Raw genomic sequence first — 22,214 nt, forward strand, 5'->3', positions numbered from 1 at the left:
TGTCGTGGTACTTAATTACAACAGAAATAAGCTAAAGAAAATCAGAGGATATGGACTTCCTAAGCCAAGTGGCGTATCTTTCATGGTGCTTCGTGAGGATTCCAGAATGACTCTTACTGCTTCCACACTATTGGTACAAACCTCAATAGACATGCTTATTCCCTGAGCTTGTAGGATACCCTCCCTGATGGCTTCGAGCTCAGCTTACAATGGTGTTCGGACTATAATGCTCATTCCCCCATGTTTAATCTCTCCCTGTTGTCCCTTGATAACCCATCCAATACCAGCAGCCACTCGTCCTAGTTTATCTTTCTTCCAAGCATCATCAGTGAAGATAGATAGTAACTCACCCTCCACACAAGTCCCTCTACTCCAGAAATGTTGCTTTCCCCCGTCATAACTCCCATTCTTGTGCAGCTTCTTGTCGTTGACTTTTAGTTTAGTAATTGACTCTTCCAGCAAAGCTTTGATCCTGCTAGGATTAGGATTGGCCCTACCAAAAGTCACTTCAATCCTGTGCAGCCAAATAGCCCACAGAGATGCAATGAATCACCTAGCTTATTCCATGATGGCCTTAAACAAGTACTGAAACATGTTTAGTGTCCAAACATTCAGAGGTGCAGAGAGCTCCCCCGTTTGGATTCCCAATGGGCCACACGCCAAAACTCTTTATATTATAGGACAATCCATGAAAAGATGTTTTGTTGACTCATTAGCTGCATTGCACACACTACAAATTATGCTTATCTCTATGTTTCTCTTCTGCATATCGCATTTTGAGCTAGGGCAATTCTACATTATTTTCCACACTAACATTTTCCATCTTTCTGGCACCCCACTCTTCCACAGTTTCTTCCAGAATCCATTCTCCCAAGTCTTGTGCTGCTCACTTTGCTGCAATAGCCACTTGTAGCCTAACTTGGTTGAATAACATCTGGACTTTCCCTCCTACCACACATCCTCATCATCACCCAGCTCCTGCTTGATTGGTGTGCTTAGCATGTCTCTAGCCACATCTAAGTCAAACAGGCGCAAGACTAGCCCATAGTTCCACTTGCCTGTTAAGTCAATGAGTTATGCTACATTCTTATAGCTCAACTTCTCCTCTTCTAGTAAAGATGAGTTGAAATCAATCCTCCCTCTCCTCAGCCAGCAATAATCCTATGTGATGTTTGTGCTTTTCTTATTCGAGACATATTTGCCAATTCCAGCCATCATCTTCATAGCTCCCTTGGTCATACTTTTAAAAGCCCATGATGCTTTTACTGGTACCTTATTATGCCTAGCCAAAGCAACAAGGGAGTGCTGATATTTCCCTTTTAGTACCCAGCAGACCAAGGAGTCCCCATCACTATGAATCCTCCATGTCTGTTTGAAAAGAAGCAAGGTATTCATCATGGGAATATTTCTTATGTGAAAATAATAAAGTAAAATTAACAATAAGTATACCGATCGACGCGTAATTTTGCCATGCATTCCAAACATATTACTTCCTCTTTTTTTTTAAAAAAAAAAAGCTACACTTGCTATTTTCGTCCTTTTTAAAAAAAAATGCTACAATTTCTTTGTTGAAAACTTTTATAATTTAATAATATATCTTTAATCACTAATGGTCTCCACTTAATCATATTTTATTATTTCTCACTCCTTCAATAATCCCCACTCTCTTTCACACCACTTTACTTTTCAATAATAACCCACTATATTTACTTAAAATTTTTTATTACCTGATCTACTCCACTAATATCTTATTTTATTAAACCTCCTAAAACTCCGCACAATCCCAACTCTCGATCTTTTACCAAAATGGCTAATTTTAATTCCAAAACTAGCTAAATAATTGACTTGGAAGGAAATTATTTATTTCTTATTTTCCTTTAAATTGGAAAGATTCATTTTCTGGGGTTTTTTTTTTATTAAATTTTGTTTTTTTGGGTTTATTTTTAATTTTACTTCTTTTTTTTTAAGTTGGAAAATCTAAAGGCCAGTAATTTTGAACGTAGTATATGGCCTTTAAATTCCTGCTTTGCCCACATTCCCTGTTTTTTTGGGTTTTTTAAATTATTTTTTTAATTTTTCATTCTATTTTTTTGGTTTTCTTAATGGTTTTTTTTGGGAAAATTTTTAAGCTATTGTTTAAAATATCCATTAATTTTGGAAATAACATTCAACATAGTATATTTGCAACAATTCTCAATTTATTACAAAGTTACACAAAATAAAAGTTCACTCAAAAAATTGTTCCAAACTTCCAATTAACAAAAATTAGCCGACATTAGCAGAGAGCATACAATTAGTGAACATGAAAAAGATGAACACTACCTTAAAATCCCTTATCGTCGTATAAATATTTGGATGTGTTGATAGAACAATACTACTTCAAATTCCAAAATTTTGTGATATGATCAAGACATACAAAATTGTTTTTTTTTTCATCTTGAAATTAGGGTTTCTTATGAGAAACTTACGTATATCTATATATAGCTTTTAAATTTTCCAACTAAAAAAAATTAAAATAAACCCAAAAAAAAAGTGAATAAAACCTGTTCAAAGGAAAATAAGAAATAAATAATTTCCTTCCAAGTCAACATTTTAGCTAGTTCTGGAATTACACAATTTTTATATGTGGCTGGCCACACCGTGTGGCCGGCGTTACTTGTAGGGAGTTACTCGTTTGGTCAGGGGTTACTTGTAGGGGGTTACTCATTTGGTCAGGGGTTACTTGTAAGGGGTTACTCGTTTGGTCAAGGATTACTTGTAGGGGGTTACTCGTTTGGTCAAGGGTTACTTATAGGAGGTTATTCGTTTGCTCTAGGGTTACTTGTAGGGGTTACTTATTCTAGGGTTACTTGTTTGGTCAGGGGTTACTCGTTTGGTCAGGAGTAAATTATAGGGGTTACTTATTCAGGGGTTATTTATTCAAGGGTTACTCGGTCTGTCAAGGCTTACTCTCACACAGAAATCGCGCTAAGAGACTGAGTAAGTAACCCCTAAAAGTAACCCTTAACAAGTAACCCATACAACTATACAAGTAACCCCTGAATAAGTAACCCCTACCACATGGTGTGGCCAACCACACTCAAAAGATGGTGTTGGAATTAGAATTTATAACTAGTCGTTTTAGTAAATACTTTTGTAAAATTAGTCATTTTGCATGGTAAAAGAACTCCCAATTCAACTTTAGCTTAAAAAACGAAGGGAGTACTATTTTAAGTAATATATTAATTAGTTATTTAACGCCCTAGGGTACTTGTTAACAAGAATAATAATAAATAAAAAAAATTATTCGAGTATATATATATATATATATATATATATATATATATATATATATATATATGTATATATATATATATATATGTATATATATATATATATATATATATATATATATGTATATATATATGTATATATATATATATGTATATATTTTTGAGGTGGTAATGGTAGTCGGCGGTAGCGCCAGCTGCTATTGGTGCCGAGGGGGGGGGGGTTGGAGGAATAAGAGATGTGATAGTGGGGCATCAAGAAATAAGGTGTTTCAATGGAAACGTGAATATTTTGTTAATGGTAAAAAAATGTTGAGCCTGAGAACAAAGAAGAAGATTGGAGTCAGGAGTGAGCAAAAAGTTAACTATAGTTAGCTACAATTAAATTTTTCAATTTTTTTAAGAGAACCTATTGCGTACGAATGTCCGCACGCAAATTTCTGTGCGGCTGGCTTGGCTGATATGTTTTACTTGTAGGCTGATATGATTTTTGTGTTGGCTAATATATATTCTTTCTGTTAGCTGTTATATTTTTTTTTTTAATTTTTGATAAGTTCCTTTTGTTGGTTTACATCAGACATCATTGGCTTATCTGATCTGTTTATTTAGTAGGCTGATATATTTATTTTGTCGGTTGATATGTATATTTTAATTGTTGGCTTACAAGTTTTATTTTGTTGGCTGATATGTTTATTTTGTTGGCTTACCTGTGGCTTTTGTTGTTGATTTCATCCTTTTATTGGCTGATACGCTTTGTTTGTTAGCTGATATGTTCCTTCTGTTAGCTGATAAGTAGCTTTTGTTGGCTACTATATTCCTCTTGTGGCTTATATGTATCTTGTAGGACTTTAGATACTCTAAGTGGAATTGCATGAATCATATTCATAAACATCTAATAACTAAGATCAATGCACAACACATAAAGACCATATAATTGTACCTTTGAAGCGTGATTCCACCTGTGATCGAGCAAGAACAATAGGAGAACAAGAACCCCAAGTGTGATTCCTCTACTTAGTCCACGGGCATAGATTGAACCTCCACTAATGCTAGTTAGTCGTAATTGAACCCTTTCAATCAACCTTCTACAGAGAGGAGAGGAGACAAACCACCACCACCACCACCACCGTGCATCCACCGTGCGCCAGTGTCCGTACCGTACCGACAAGGGGGAAGGAAGAGAGAGGCGTGTGAGAGAGAGAGAGAGGGGTTGGGATTTGTTGCTTGCTTCACAATTCACTGCTTAGGTTAATTGTGACTTGTATGTCAACCCTAGGCATGACCTCTATTTATATATCACATATATAATTCAAGTCCATGAAGCCAAAACTCCTAATCCAATTCTAACTACACTAGTCCTACTCCTTTCATGGCTTGTCATTACCTCATGAGGCCCATTAATGGGCTTCATACTTGTTCAATCCAATACCCTTTGAGTGTGAACTCATAGGATCCATTCTATTGGGCTTTTGGACTATTTGACTAGCCCAACGATCATTTATCATATCTAGCAACAGACAATGACGACCCAAAGAATGAACTAATTATCTCCATAATAGTGATCTTTAATATATCTAGTAATTGCACTTAACAAAGACATAAATCCTTCAATCTCCCACTTGTCTAAGACAAGTATGCAATATTCAAATTCCTTAAGTCAATGTGTGTCTATTTGATAATATGATTGCATCTCATGTCGTGATCATATTAATGTACAAATCTTTTCTAAAATCTGAGTTAGAATTACAAAACAAATCATTACTATGTAATCCATTATTGGGTTTCGTAGCGTCCAACGCTATGCGGAAGAGAAACTCGCCCCAAGACCTGCTCACTAATTACAGTAACTAAACATGCAATCACATAATTAACAACATAAGAGAGAGAAAGAGAAAAGAAATTCTTACCCTTGACGCGTGCTTCGCTCGATTCACGTGCTCTTACTTCAAAGCTCGAGCCATGCAAGTGTGACGGCCTCCTACGGCTCGCACCCTTAACCCGACCCGAACGGTCTTAATCCCGAAGGTTAGTCGGGACATGACCAAATAAACTAGAGTATTACGAACTTAAAGGTTTTCTCATTAATAATGAGACGTCTTATTGAGTTCCACTCAAGTGATTTTTCCCAAACCCAAAACTTGGATATTTATAGGGAATGGAGACTTGATCTCCCTTCTCCCATCAATGTGGAAGATTTGCATTTTCCTTTATTTTATTTTAACAAATAAAAATAAAAATGCAAGGCAATCAACAAGCTCCAAGTGTCACATGAAGGGAGAGAGTATGTGAGGACCATTCAAGGAGGGACCAAATCCCCTTGCTCACCAAGCAATCCTTCAATTTTGGTCCCTACACAAAAACACACCACCTCGTCACTTGGCTGCCAGCTGGTTCCTAGCACCAAGGCTGGGCAGCCCAGCCAGCCAGCACGCATCACATGCGCAGCCAGCCAGCACGCATCACATGCGCAGCCAGCCAGCACGCAGCATAAGCGCAGCCAGCCAGCACGCATGCTTGCGATGTTGTTGCTTGGTACGTGCTGTTGTGCGAGTGGCGAGTGCATGGTGCTGCTCGCTAGTAAGCACGCACAACCAACTGCAGCTACTGCTACGCTAGCAAGCACACACAGCCACACACACATGCATGGCTTGCGATGCTGCATGCTGTGTTGTGCGATGCCCAAGCATGCTGCGATGCTAGCGATGATGCGGCTGGTGCTGCTATGCTAGCAAGCACGCCCAGCCATGCATGCACAACCACAACACAAACAAACGCATGGCACGCATCTTACGATGCTCGTGCTGTGCAATGTTCGTGTGCTAGGCAATGCTAGGCACCCTAGCACGCATACGATTTGGGACCTCACCTAGCCTAGCACTCCCATGGCTAGACCAATGCGATGCTACGACTTGGCTCGTACTTGTCTCTTGCTTGATTTCATGTCTCGTCGAATTCTAAATTCGACTCGATTTGCGATGCTCGGTCTCGACGCTCTAAGCTTAATATCTGACGTCTTTGTTCGTAATACTCTAATGACTCATCTAATCCTTTCGGATGAATTCCTCATTTCGGATTGGTAATTCGATTGGGGTGCGACCCGAAGGGTTCAATCAAGATTAAGCCGTAATATTAATTATGCATTAATATTACTTATCAGAAGCGACCTCCACCTAGGCATTCCGATCATTTGACCTTACTGAAGAATCAACAATCTAATAATTCCAAACCCTCTATCATAATAATACACTTGTTTGAAGGACATCATTCCTTTCAATCTCCCACTTCTCCTTCCGGAGAAGTGTGCAATTAGTGTATAGCCCATTTCCTATGTCGCATAATGTCTCTTCATGAACTATAAGGTAAGATTCTTCGTCATTCTTATTAAGTCAAAATGTGTTTCTCGATTTTCGAGTTCGACTGTCAATAAGCACATGATTTCTTAAATCTATCTAAGCACAGCCATGCAATTTCACAGTCTCGCTCTTCGTGAGGCCTTGTAAACAACAAAGACATATTCCCTACTGTTAGTAGGGGGAAATTCCCAATGTTGTATTGTTAGCTTCCCTTACTAAAAGGACCTAGTCGCCCGAGTGTTTCCATTGTAATCCTTATTTACGGCAGAAGTTTGATAACCTCAAAACGACTAGAACTAAACAAGAGAACTTACAATACTCATGGTCGAGGAAAGAGATTCCGATAGTTATAATGAGAAATGTACTTATGACGGTTTTTAAATCTCTTAAAGTACTCTCATTGGTTGATCCAGTACAGTTCCAAACTAGTACTTGTGCAAATGATTTTATGATTATCATGTCCTCGTAGCACAAGAAACGGTGCTATAAATCATACTACACACTAATATCAAGTGGTCATTAATCGTCCATCATTTAAATGACCTTGATTAGGAATAATTTTCGATTGAAATATTCAATGCTCACTTAAGAAGTGCTTCTTTATCCAAGACATGGTCTTGATACCTGTTTTGAACATGCTCAGAAATTGAATGGACTCATTATTTAATTCTAAACCACAATTAATAGAAATGGAGTAATAACAAATTTGCGAAAAATTTAATTGCTCCAAAACCGAATGGTTCAACATAGTGTTTTACATTAAAACATCAAGTTTAATTAAAACACATATACAGGGAAATCAAAGCCAATGTCCAACATACTTGTTTCCCATTACCACAACGTGCTAGTTGTGCTTCACTTGAGGCAAAAGGTTTAGTCAATTGAATCGGCTACATTGTCGTCCGTCCCAATCTTTCAAATTCCAATTTCACCCTCAGACTCCCATTCCCTTATCATGTGAAATCGCCGCTTGACATGTTTGACGTTTTGGTGTTCCCTTGGCTCCCTGGCCTAAGCAATAAATCCATTGTTATCACAATAGAGGTCTATTGGACCCTTAATGGAGGGTACAACATCAAGTTCACTAATGAACTTATGAATCTAAATCTTCTCCTTAGCTGCTTCTGAAGCTACCAAGTATTCGGCTTCAGTTGTAGAATTTGTAGTGGTGCTCTTCTTAGCACTCTTCCAACTAAGTGCTCCTCCATTTAGGCAGAATATTTACCCTGACTGTGACTTGGAGTCGTCTTTGTCTGTCTGGAAGCTTACGTCAGTATAACCATCAACAACCAAATCATTACAGCCACCATAGACCAGAAACTTATCCTTGTTCCTTTTCAGGTACTTTAGGATATTCTTGGTCGCACTCCAATGCGCCTCTCCTGGGTGTGATTGGTATCGGCTCGTAGCACTCAAGGCATATAATACATCTAGCCTAGTACATATCATGGCATACACGATCGATCCAATATGCGAAGCATATGGAATCTAACTAATCCTCTCTCGCTCATCAGATGTTTGTGGACACTGTTTCTTGCTGAGAGTTATGCCATGTGACATGGGTAGGTGCCCTCTCTTGGCCCCTTCCATGTTGAATCGTGACAGTACCATATCAATATAAGTACTTTGGCTCAATCCAATCATTCTCTTAGATATATTGTAATACCCCGTATTTTTGAAAGGTATTTTCTAAATTAAAGAGTATTTTAGTCTCGTATTTTGACGTATTTTTCTAAATTAATTATTTTTCTAAAGAGTATTTTAGTTTTGGAGCCAAAATGATATTTAAATTTTGGCGCCTAAATCATTATTTTACAACTAATTAAATTGGATAATCCAATAAATGAAACTATTTTATACTTATGTTATAAATAGTATTTTTGGATTTCTCAAAATTTAAATAGCTAAACCGAAATTATATTAATTCGGTAGATTAATTAAAATGTATTTTCGGTTTTCATAGAATAAAAATCTAAATTGTTTTAATATTTTTCTAAATTAATTATTTTCATGAAATATATTATTTTTCGGATTTAATACAATAAAAATCTGATTTAATTAATTATTACATGTCAATATTTTCGGCCACCCTAATTATTTAATAAAAATCTGATTTTTATTCTTCAATTATTAATTTTCACAAATAAATTTTATGGGATTATTAATTTTAGGTAAATAAATTATTTTACAAAATCCTTAAAATAACATAGAAGGACCGAAAATATTGAGCAATATTAAGCTCAATATTTTCGGCCACTCATGAATTCTCTAAATGGTTTTAATTTATTTTATTAAAAATAAAAAAAATTTAAAATTCCTTATTTCTATTCTTAAATCTAAAATCTCTTGATCTTATTCTATACTTGCACTCCAAGCTCAAAACCTACTAAATAATATTTCATGACCAAATAAAATCTAATATCCTTCCATACATTTAAAACCCTAATTTCTATTATTTAAAATTTCCATAAATTATACAACCCTAAATTGCTATAAACCCATCACCTAAACACCTATAAATACCCCTTTCAAACACCCCAAGACTCACACCAAAAACCTCAAGAAATCTTCTTCTCCTTCCTCTCTCTCTCACGGTTTTCCTCTTCTTTCTCCTCCCCATTTTCCGGCCACCACCATTACCGGCGGCCACCCTCACCGGCGACCACCTACAACCGGCGGCGACCACCAACAGCCGCCACCAGCTGCCGACCACTCTTGCTCCTCCCTTGCCTTGGTTCCACCACTATCCTTCAATTCCTCCTTTCTCCTAATCTTGTTTTACATTATTAATCTTTTTCATAAGTATTATTTCTTACATAAATTATGTTATAAAAACAGAAAAATTATTTAAATTATAAAAACAAAAAAATATTTTATTAAAATGTAATGATACTTTATAATTAATTCATGCACATATAGGGTAGTTTGGTTACGTTGTTGTGTTTATTTGATAGTCTTATATTAATTAAGGTTATAATAATGTGTAGGGTGTTCGTGATTAAGTGAAGTGAAGTGAAGTATTGTGTGATACGCTCGTGTTTAGATCAAGGTACGTTATGTGGTTTGATACCTTCGAAAGTTGACTATGAAATTATAATATGTTCCGTATGAAATTATAAGTTATTATGTTTTGTATGAAATTATATTTGTTTGTATTCTGTATGAAACTATATTTTATGTTTCGTATGAAAACTATGATTTATTATGAAATTATAATTTATCATGTTCCGTATTAAATCATATTTTATTACGTTCCGTATGAAATTATACTTTATGTTCCGTATAAAATTATGATATTACGTTCCGTATGAAATTATGAAATTATGTTGGATTGAAATTAATAATTTTGATTTAAAATAAAGGAGACTTTGAATCATTATTGAAATTATTAAAAAGGATTGGAAATGATTTACAAGTTAATTGTTATTCAAGTGTAACGGTTTTAAAAGGTGCTTTTAAGAAAATCAATCGATATGTTATGAATCCCAGTTAGGGAATGGATTAGAGAAGGCTATGGACTTTGCATGACCTAGTCTTTCCTCAAGTTTGGCCTTTGTTCATAAAGTAAACCACTTGGGGGGTGTGCACACTTAGTGAGGAATTGGTTTTGAAATGTAATCGATTGAATTTTCTTTAAATTTGTCTTGAAAGGATTGAATTGGAAAAGCTCTTACTTGAGAATGGCATTGGAATTCTTATGAATTAAATCTAAACGATTTAAGTTATGTTTTTACTTATCTTACACATAATCTACTTAGCATAATTTGCTAATACGTGCTTTTGTTTTGGCTTTGCCATGATTACCATTTATGGTAAGCATGTGAATGTTTCAGGTGGAAGTTGATTGATGCATACGGGGGTCCACGGGAATTTCACCTAGCTTAGGAAAAGTTGGAGTCGTTTTTGTGTCACAAATCATGAACAAGTTTTATTTAAAGTTTTATTAATAAGAATAAAGAATTTTCGCTGCATAAGTATTTTTAAAGTATATGCCTTGCGTTATCACGCGACTGTAATACGCCCAAATTTATCTCTACGGTATTTATACGTATATTTCTACATATTCCGTAGAGGGAGATTTGGGGGTGTTACAAAGTGGTATCAGTTTGTCGGGTCTTAAAACAAGATTAAAAGTGGAAATAAATAAATTGGATGGGTAGACTTAAGTTGGGCATATACGATAGAGTTTCGCATTTTTTTAAAAAAAAAAACAACTATTTTCTTCTTTGGAAAGATGATTGAGAAAAGGATGCTCGGGTTCTCATAATGAGGCCTATAATGGGTACGCCTCTCTGTCTAGGCAAGGCTCTCCCCGACGTTGTGGGTAACTTACCTGGGAGACGCGGGCTCGACCATCCTATATCATGAGTCAAGTACATTATTAATTTCAAAGTAAAATTAATTGAAATTTTCTAAGTTTCAAAATTATGTGTGCATATAAGTTAGTATAATATGAATTTTGAGAAGAAGTCCATGGACATGATCTTTTGGGTATATATGTGGCCCATGTATGTTAAACTTATATGTTTGTTAACATTGGTATGTTTATATGAATACTTATTGAATTATTGTTGTCTAAACAGATGTTGGATGATATTAGGAAGAAGTATTTTAACATTCACTACTTGAAAACTGATGCAATCAGTGTTAGCGATTTTGTGACTGGAATAACGGTGCTAGCTCTACACTATTATGAGAAGTACAACCTTGAAGTTTTTACTCAACCTCCTTAGCTAGTCTTGTTGGCATTAGCCCACTTACCCAAGATTAAAAAGTACTATCCTTTTCTTGAAAAGGATGGGGATGTGGTTAAGGATGATGGACTTTGGAACGAGAGACACCACCATGAGGGGAGATGGTTAGCCACCTTAACCCATTTTAAGAATGACTTACACTACTTGGAGCATAACTATGAACCAAAAAGGAACTTTGTGAAGCCACCTAATCTTACACCCCACCACACATTAACCGAGGTTGACCAACTTCGCTACCTAAACGCCCAACTCCCTTTCTCTTACCCAAAGTATGAAAAAGACTTTGACTCTTCTAATGATGAATCCATCCCACCACTTGGAAGACGTAAGAACTATCCTTCTCCTTCCCATTTCTTAAAGTATATGGTTCCTATCTCACGTGAGCACCCTAAACCTCGAACCAAAGCCCGAATTCCAAAAAGGCCTAGAATTCATGACTTTTCATCATCTTCTAGTTCCAACTCTTCACCTCCTCCACAACCCAACAGCCCTAACCCTCAAGGAAACCCAAACTCAAAGTCAGGCCAAACCCCAAATTACAGTGATTATGTACCAACCTATTTGAAGGAGCCCAATGGTAACAAGAAGGCTAACAATGAAGATCCAGAGTTCGATCCAGTAGAAGAGAAAGGTTCAAATATATTATCTATGTTACGACTTTTCTCAATAAGTTTTATGCATAATAAAATGTACTTAGACTATTAATTAGTAATAATAATAAAGTATTTTCTTGATTTCTTCTATGTTTATGCGTACGAATAAATTTTAATTTTTTTCTTTTCTTTCTCTCAAATGTGAATATTAGGAAAAATATGTCTTTAAATTTAAAGAATAAGAAAGCTGGTTCCAATATGGGCAAGGTCCTTAAGAAACTAACCCATCTTGATGAAAACATTACCCAAGTAGCAAGCCAAGGGAAGGGTTCAGGAAATGGGGACACTTTTTGTGAAGTCTTTAAGGGAGTAGCTGCAGCCAAGCCACCCTTTTTCTTAGGAAAAGAGGACCCAGCTAGCCTTGAAAACTGGATCCGAGAGTTCGATAAGTTGTTTGATGCAATCAAGTGTCCAGACGATATGAAAGTTAGTAATGGTGCTTACTATCTAAAAGAAGAAGCTAACTTATGGTGGACGCAAAAGAAAGAGGAATTGATGAAAGACCCTAAATTTGGCTGGGAGGATTTTAAGGTAGCTTTGAGAAAAAAGTTTTATCCTGACCATTTGAGGAAACAGAAATGTATGGAGTTCACTAACTTAAGGATGGGAACTATGACTGTGAATGAGTACTATTCTAAGTGCATAGAACTAATGAGGTTTGCACCGGAAATAGTACCAACAGAGGCTATCAAAGCCCAAAGGTTCGAACAGGGGTTAACTTTGAATCTGCAAGGAAAACTGGGTGGGGCAACCTTTGAGAGTCTAGATGAGGTGTATGGCCGAGCTGCCCATTTGTATGGGATCAAGGGAAGAGATCTAGGAAGCATGAAAGGGGAGAAAAAGAAGTCCAATGATCAACCTCAAGGGAGCGATAAGAGGCCCAAGAACCATGCGAGTTTTGGGAATGGGAACCATGGGGATAAGAGAGACTTTAAAGGGAATTTTCGGAGAAACCCGAACCAGGGTGACGAGAATAGAGAGAACAAGGATAGAACTAAGAGAAGTTACTTCTGTAAAAGATGTGGGAAGCATCAGCCGGGGAAGGATTGTGCGGGTAATAAAGTGACATGTCAATACTGCCAAAAATTAGGACACCAAGAATACGAGTGTTTCAAGAAGGAAGCAGATTTGAAGAATGGAAAGGTTCAGGATGGACAGAATCCCCCAAAACCCCCACAAACTAGTGGACCTGCCCAGAACACTGGAATCAGCAATGGTGGAAATACTTCTAAGGGCCGTATTTTCGTAATGAATAGCCGTGAAGCTGAGACTTCCAATAATGTGGTAATTGGCACTTTTCTCATACGTTCTTTATCTGTGAAAGTTTTATTTGATTTGGGTGCATCGCACTCTTTTATTTCTAAGACAGTAATAGAAATTCTCCAATTAGAGTGTCCAGAGTCAGTCTCCTTGGATGTAGCTATTCCAACGGGGGAAGTTAGGGAGTGTTCTAGACTTTTTAGGAATATACCCCTAACTATTTCAGAAGTAGAGTTTCCATCGGACTTAATTGAATTCGATCTCAAAGATCTTGATGTGATCGTGGCAATGGACTGGTTGGGAAAGTACAAAGCCCAGATAGATTGTGCAGCACAAAAAGTCACGCTCTATGGCCCAGCAAAGACCAGAGTGACTTATAGGAAGGAAGGGAAAAGTCAAGGAATAAGGATTATTTTGGCGTTACAACTCCAGAAGTGCCTCAAGAAAGGGTAGCCGTTATTCATGTGTAGCCTCCAAGAGATAAGGGGTGAAGAAGGGAAGAATGATACAAAATTACCTGTCGTGGAAGAATTTCCTGATGTATTTCCCGATGAAATACCATGCATGCCACCTGAAAGAGATGTAGAATTCACGGTTGACTTAGTCCCTGGAACTGGACCTATTTCCAAGGCTCCATACAGGATGGCCCCAGCTGAGATGAAAGAGCTAAAGGCCCAATTGGAGGATTTGCTTGAAAAGGGATACATTAGACCCAGTTCCTCACCCTGAGGAGCCCCAGTATTGTTTGTGAAGAAAAAGGATGGGAGTTTAAGGTTATGTATTGATTACCGTGAGTTGAATAATGTCACCGTGAAGAACAAATACCCACTACCTCGGATCGATGACTTGTTTGACCAGTTAAAGGGAGCAGGTACATTCTCGAAAATAGATTTGAGGTCGGGTTATCACCAGTTAAGGATTGTAGAGCAAGATATTCCTAAGATTGCTTTCAGGACCCGTTATGGCCATTATGAGTTCACAGTAATGCCGTTTGAATTGGGTTGACAAACGCACCGGCAGTGTTCATGGATCTGATGCATCGAATCTTCCGACCCTATCTGGACAAGTTTGTAGTGGTATTTTTTGATGACATTCTGGTTTACTCGAGTAGTAAAGAGGACCATGAAGACCATTTGAGGAAAGTGTTACAGTTGTTAAGGGAGCACCAGTTATATGCCAAACTTTCTAAGTGTGAGTTCTGGTTAGAGGAAGTTGCCTTTTTGGGGCATGTAACCTCTAAGGAAGGAGTCTCGGTTGACCCAGCTAAGGTCCAAGCTGTACAGGAGTGGCCAACCCCAAAGAATGTGTCAGAGGTGAGGAGTTTCCTGGGATTGGCCGGGTATTATCGGAGGTTCTTAAAGGACTTTTCGAAAATAGCGAGACTAATGACCAACTTGATGAAAAAGGAAGGTAAGTTCATTTGGTCTCCTGAGTGTGAGGAAGCATTTCAAACCCTAAAAGAAAAATTGATAACAACCCCTGTGTTAGCATTAAGGAAGCTGGTTTTGACATCCATTTTCCATATTTCATAATCATAATATGCATCAATTGACAGGATAATCTGGACAGACTTAAGTATTGCGACTGGCAAAAAGGTTTCATCATAATCAACGCCTTGAATTTGCCTGTAACCTTTTGCCACCAGTCTAGCTTTGTATATAGATACATTTCCATCTTTGTCTGTTACCAACTTGAAAATCCATTTGCAATCGATAGGTTTGTAACCTTCGGGAAAATAAACCAAGTCTTAAACTTGATTTTCAGACATGGAGTCCATCTCGGATTTCATGGCCTCTTGCCATTTTATAGAGTCGGGACTCCTCATAGCTTGTTTGTATGTCGCTGGCTCATCACCATTCATAACTAGGATGTCTTGATCTTCGGTTAAGAGAATACCAAGGTATCTGTCTAGTTTAGATATTGGCTGTTGTAACCTACGCAGGGTAATAGGTTGAGCATTTACATTGTCGGTTTGACTCTGACCAATGTCATTAGCTGCTTCTAAAGCACTTTGATTGTCAGTTTTGTCAAGTTGACTTTGTTGCTCGTCCTCTCGAACTTCATCGAGTTCGATTTTCCTCCCACTTGTCATTTAGGAAAGGTGTTCCTTCTCCAAAAAGACACCATAACTAGCAACAAACACTTTGTTCTCAGATTTCATGTAGAAGTAATACCCCTTGGTTTCTTTTGGGTAGCCCACAAAGAAACACTTGTCTGATTTTGGGTGAAGTTTGTCAGAAAATATTCTCTTGACATATGCTTCGCAACCCCAAATCTTAAGAAAAGACAACCATGGAGGTTTCTACGTCTATAATTCATATGGAGTCTTTTCGACAGCTTTTGACGGAGCACGGTTCAGTGTTAGTGCCGCGATTAGAAGTGCGTGTCCCTAGAAAGAGATAGGAAGTTCACTAAGACCCATCATTGATCGAACCATGTCTAACAAGGTTCGATTCCTCCGTTCGGACACTCCATTCCATTGTGGAGTTCCGGGAGGTGTCAATTCTGAAAGAATACCATTTTCTTTCAAGTGATCATTGAATTCGTGGTTCAAATACTCGCCACCTCGATCCGATCGAAGTGCTTTGATTTTCTTACCAAGTTGATGTTCCTCTTCACTCTTAAACTCTTTGAATTTTTAAAATGATTCAGATTTGTTCTACATAAGGTAGACATAACCATATCTACTATAGTCGTCCGTGAAGGTGATGAAATATCGACAACCATTCCTTGCAGGTGAACTCATTGGTCCACATGAATCCGTATGTATTAGACCTAACAAGTCACTAGCCCTTTCTCCCAACTTGGAGAATGGCTACTTTATCATCTTGCTTAACAAACATCCTTCGCAATTTTCAAACGAATCCAAGTCGAATGAGTCAAGAATACCCTTATGAAGAAGTTTCTTGATGCGTTTGATGTTAGTGTGGCCAAGATGACAATATCACAAGTAGGTTTGATTCGACTCAATGGTCTTAGCTCTTTTGGCGGTATCATTAATGTTATAAACTTGTTAGTCTAGAGAAAGCACATAAAGACCATTTTCTGAATATGCCTTACCATATAAAACATTATCGAAATAAACGAACAACTATTGTTCTTAATTCGAAATTCAAATCCCTTGGCGTCCAACGCCGAAATTGAAATATTGTTTTTGGTAACTCTTGGAACATGATAACAATTGTGAAGTTTTAAAACAAGCCCAGAGGGCAAAGACAAGCTGAGAGTTCTAACGGATACGACAGACATCCTGGCTCCATTGCCAACCCGAAGCTCGACCTCTCCCTTCTCTAGCCTTTTATTTATCCTTAGTCCCTGATCATTGGAACAAAGGTGTGAGCCACATCCGGTATCTAATACCCATGATGTTTTGCTAACGAGGTTTAAGTCCATAACAAAAATACCTGATATAGAAGCAACGGTGCCTTTCTACTTATCTTCCTTGAATTTGAGGCAATCCCGTTTCCAATGTCCTTTCTTCTTGCAGTAGAAACATTCGAAATCGGATTTAGAAGAGGCTACCTTCTTGTCCTTGCCACTCTTAGCAGCACTTGAATTAGGCGGAAAATTCTTCTACATTTTCCCTTTAAAGCTTCTCTTCTTGCCCGAGCACTTAAATGGCTTGCCCTTTCTCACCATGAGCATGTCATGCTTCCCCTCATTCTTGAGGGTTTGCTCGGCCTGCTTCAACAAACCATGAAGCTCGGTGAGAGTTTTCTCCATGTCGTGCATATTATAGTTCATCTTGAACTGATCATAGCCTTTGTGCAGCGAATGGAGAATGTTGTCAACTGTCATGTCGGTTAAATACCCAACATCAAGCCTTTCCATGTTCTCAAATAATCCAATAATTTTAAGAACATGCGGGCTGACTGGCTTTCCTTTCTTGAGCTTTCTCTCAAGGATCTGCCTGTGGGTTTCGAAACTCTTAGTTCGGGCCTACTCTTGGAACATGTTTTTGAAGCTCATAAATGATCTCAAAAGTTGTCTCCTTTTCAAATAAAGTCTTTTGAAGGTACGGAGACATAGTGGCCAGCATGATGCACTTGACATCCCGATTGGCACTTTGCCATCGGTTAAGGGCAGCCTGAGTGACCTCCTCATTGGAGGTGTCAGGCATTTCCTCATTAAGGACATATTCCTTTTGCTCTTGCATGAGAACAATACGCAAGTTCCTTTGCAAATCAAGAACATTTGGCCCACTCAACATCTCCTTGTCGAGAATTGAGCGTAATGAAAACTGGTGGTTTGAGGTATTTGCAAACATGTTTCTACAATTGAAAGAATTTGAAATGAAAAACCATTCATAAAACCAATAAGTTTGAAATTTAAAGCGATCATGCAAATTTTCAATCTTATTGAGAATTTTATACACGCATTAACATTAGTCCCTTTTAGGCGAGAATAAAATGACAAGATCCCAAAAATCAAAAAGTGATTAAGCATGCTTTGGCTTGTCTTAACACTTTATAGGGTAAGCAATCCAATTTCTAATAGCTCCAAGCTACTCTTGGTTCGATAAAATGTCGGATCTAATGCTTCCTTTACATTTTATCTCCATTGCCACGACATCTACTAAGGACTCCTACTGATATCGTTGTGTTAAGTTTCGTAGCGTCCAACGCTACGCGGAAGAGAAACCCGCCCCAATAATTACAGCAATAAAGCATGCATAAACATAATTAAACAATAATTAAGAGAAGGGATAAAGAAGTAATACCCTTGAAGCATGCTTTGCTCGTAAGCCGAGCTCTTACTTCGAATCTTAAAGCCTCACAAGCGTGACGACCTCCAATGGCTTGTACCCTCGACCCGACCCGAACGATCTTCGTCTCGAGGGTTAGTCGAGACTTGAACAAAGATAAAACTAGATTTTTACGAACTTAAAGGTTTTCTCAATAATAAGAGATGCCTTTTTGAGTCCACTCAAGTTGATTTCCAAATGCCCAATCATGGGGAATTTATAGGGAAATGCAACTTGCACTCCCATTCATGATCAATGTGTGATAGTTTGAATTTCGAACTAATTTATTTAAATCAAAAATAAATTAAAAGATAATGCAATCAACAATCAACAAGTGGCACATGGAGAGGAGTGGTTAGGTGAGGACCATCACCAAGGGGAGGACCATTACCTTGCTCCCCAAGGGATGGCTTCAAGCCTTGGTCCCCACCACTCCAAGTCGGATTCATGGTATGGGCAAGCTGGCAGCCTGCCTTAACTGCCAAGGCTGCCAGCTGGAGCCTAGCACCAAGGCTAGGCAGCCAGCCATGCAAGCCAGCCAGCACAGCTAGCACGCAGAGCCCAGCCAACACATGCGTGCTGCTAGCGAACCACGCATGTTGCTGCTGCTAGGCGAGGCCTAGGCACTATGCTTTGTGCTGCCATGCGAAGGCACACACACGCATATGCCGCAAGCACGCACATCGTGCTGCTATGGTGCTGTGCTAGCAATGCACGCACGCACACGCATGGTGCTGCGATGGTGATGTGCTAGCGATGCACGCACACACGCACACGCATGGTGCAGCGATGGTGCTGTGGTAGTGATGCACGCACACACGCACACGCATGGTGCTGCGATGGTGCTGTGCTAGCGATGCACGCACACACGCACACCCATGGTACTGCGATGGTGTTGTGCTAGCGATGCACGCACACACGCATACCCATGGTGTTGTGCTTGTGATGCACACACACACGCACACCCATGTTGCTGCGATGGTGCTGCTAGTAGTGTTAGGCCTTGCTTAGCGCTAGTGCCTAGCATGCTAGCTCGAGCTAGCCTAGCAACCACATGGCTAGGCCAATGTGATGATATGGCTTTGCTAGAACTTATTGCTTGTTGATTTTGCGACGCTCGGTCTCGACGCCCTAGGCTCGATATCCGACGTTTGTGTTTGTAATACTCTAGTGACTCATCAAATCCTTCGGATTGATTCGTCGGTTCGGATCGGCAGTTTATTTGGGTTTGACCCGAAAGGTTCAGTCAAGACAAAGCTGCAATATTAATTGTTCATTAATTTTACAGATCAGAAGCGGCCTCCACCCAGGCATTCTGATAACTTGATGTCACTGAAGAATTAGCTTCTGGATAATTCTGAACCCTCTATCAGAATAATACACTTGTTGGAAGGACACCATTCCTTTCACGTTGAGCTTAACCAAGACGACTTGTATACCTAGTATACCTTACGATCCTAGGGAAGCGGTGATGCCTCGCTTTGGCGTAGCCTATCACCATGCGCATTAGTTCGGTAAGTGTCGCTCTTGGAATGGCAAGTTTGGCTCAATATTATAGGGACCTAGGGTTTCTATGTTGGTTGATTTCAGTGAACTTAATTAATCATCGCAACATTTGAAATCCTAAACATGCATCTATCATACAATTCAATCATATATAAACACAATATACATAAATCATAAGTAAAACATGCATTTGGCAACTAGCATGACCCCTTGAGTCTTCAAATCTTCAAGGGTCTTCAACGCAACTTCTTGGCTTGTCTTCGTAGAAACGCCGTCTTCGAGACATCTCTGCCAACTATGCACCTACTAGCTACTACGACTAGGAATAATCTAAATATTAAGGTACAAAAATACACAACGGTACGCAGACCGTATTTAAATTTACAAAAACATATAACGGATCGCAGTCCGTATTTACTATCCTAGTCGGGCCCCACTAGTTGCCATTTTCACAAAACCTGTGAAACAATATACATTCCATTCATCCATTCACTATATGTGAATGCCCATGCATTTTACAATGATAAACAAGTAACAATGCATTAACACGCGCGAACTAGCAACTAACTTAGGTGGTTAATCCAATTAACGCGCCTAATTAAAACTAGTCAAAGTTGTTAAAAATTTTATGTGATTAAAATGCAATTAGTTCAAGTAATTAACGAAGCTCCCACTAAATTCTGCATCCAACTTAATTAATCCAATTAATTAAGTCGTTTAACCCAAATTTTGTCAATATATTTTGCAAGTGCCGGAGGAACCGAGGCCTAGCCTCGTTAAAATAATTAAATAAAATAATTAAAACGGCCTCAATTACGCAAAAAAAAATAGCCCACAACATGCCCCAAGTGCCTAGCATCCAAGCCATGGGGCTAGGCTTGCTAGGCACTAAGGTCGTGGCTTGCTTGCCTAGGGTGCTGGGTTGCCCACCATGGTTGCCTTGTTGCCCCTAGGATCCGCACAAAACTGCTGCACATAGCAGAAAACCGCAGCAGCAAGCACACCAAAACCGCAGCAAAAAGCGTGCACCAACTTGCACACACACCACACACTTGTGCACTCACGTGGCTAAGTAACTCACACACTCACCTTGGCAGCCACATGTGGGTTGCGTGAGCAGCCCGACTAACCCAAGGGTGTGTCTTGAGTGGTCCTTGCCTTGAATTGTGTGCACATGTCTCGGGATTTTAATTCCTGATTTATGTGCGATAAAAATTAATTCTAAATTTATTTTTAGAACCAATTTAGAGCAAAAATTAAAATAAATCAAGGCCAACTTATTCAAATTCAACTTTAGTAGTGCACAAGCCTAAATTATTCAAGAACCATTCTTTAAATCAATTTAGGTTCATCTTGATGCTACAAAATTAAAGGGTTATACTCATAATTAATTTAACCATACACAAATTAATAATGAGATTTAACAAAATTAAAGAGGTTGGAAAAATAAACCCATTCATCTAATGAAAAAATTTCCAACACTATCTTGTGTATAATTGAAAAATTACATCTTTCAATATGAATATTAATTAAATTTCAATAACAAGTTTTGAACTTTTAGGACTTTAATCAACAAAAAAATAATTAAATCCAAAAATTAGTTCAACATGGAATTTAGCAATCAAAGTTCCAACCAAATAAACAATTAAAGATTGGATCTTTAACATATTAGGGACTTCAAAATTACAAATTCACCATAAACATTCATACTTGAAGCAATTTATTTGCAAAAATGTGAAAATTTCAAGTTTATGTGAAAAATGAACTCACCAAATTAAGCACCAATTATGACTTCATAAACATGCTTAATAAGGTTTATAATTGCAGTAGATTGATGCAACCATACATTTAATCAACCTTAACATACCATAATTAATCAAGTTTAAAGATTTAAAAATTTTCGTCAAAAACGAAAAACCCCTCGGAAAACATGTTTCTAGGTGGATTTTGGCTTTTGGACATCCCTTATAAAGAATTAAAAACGATTTAGAACATCGATTCCACCCAAAAATCACTATTTTTGAGTCGAAATATGGGTTTGATGGCCAAAATTAGTAAAATACGAGATTAAAACTGATTAAAACGAGCTTCTAATCTAATTAGAAAGAAAAACCAGAATTTAAATCCATTTTAAATCACCTCAATTAATTATTACTTACAATAATTAAAATGAGCGCGGCTCCGATACCGTTGTTGGGTTTCGTAGCGTCTAACGCTACGCGGACGAGAAACCCGCCCAAGACCCGCTCACTAATTAAAGCAACTTAACATGCAATCACATATTAATAACATAAGAGAGAGAAAGAGAAAAGACATTCTTACCCTTGACGCGTGCTTCGCTTAATTCATAGGCTCTTACTTCAAAGCTCGAGCCACCCAAGTGCGACGGCCTCCTACGCCTCGCACCCTCGACCCGACTCGAAAGATCTTAATCCCGAAGGTTAGTCGTGACTTGACCAAATAACTGGAGTTTACAAACTTAAAGGTTTTCTCACTAATAATGAGTTGTCTTCTTGAGTTCAACTCAAGTGATTTTTCCCAAACCCCAAAACTTGGGTATTTATAGGGAATGAAGACTTGATCTCCCTTCTCCCATCAATGTGGGAGATTTGTATTTTCCTCTATTTAATTTTAATCAAAACAAAATAAAAATGCAAGGCAATCAACAAGCTCTA

General features: G+C 38.2%; 1 protein-coding gene across 1 annotated transcript; it reads left to right on the forward strand.

Moving 5' to 3' along the window:
- Positions 1-14,314: 14,314 nt before the first annotated feature.
- Positions 14,315-14,849, forward strand: LOC110728472 (uncharacterized mitochondrial protein AtMg00860-like). Its single transcript, XM_021908114.1, has 2 exons — positions 14,315-14,699; positions 14,845-14,849. The coding sequence occupies exons 1-2, from the start codon at positions 14,315-14,317 to the stop codon at positions 14,847-14,849; spliced, it is 390 nt and encodes a 129-aa protein (XP_021763806.1).
- The last annotated feature ends 7,365 nt before the right edge of the window (positions 14,850-22,214 follow it).

Source organism: Chenopodium quinoa, unplaced genomic scaffold (genome assembly GCF_001683475.1).
Source record: "Chenopodium quinoa cultivar QQ74 unplaced genomic scaffold, ASM168347v1, whole genome shotgun sequence".
NCBI classification, from domain to species: domain Eukaryota; kingdom Viridiplantae; phylum Streptophyta; class Magnoliopsida; order Caryophyllales; family Amaranthaceae; genus Chenopodium; species Chenopodium quinoa.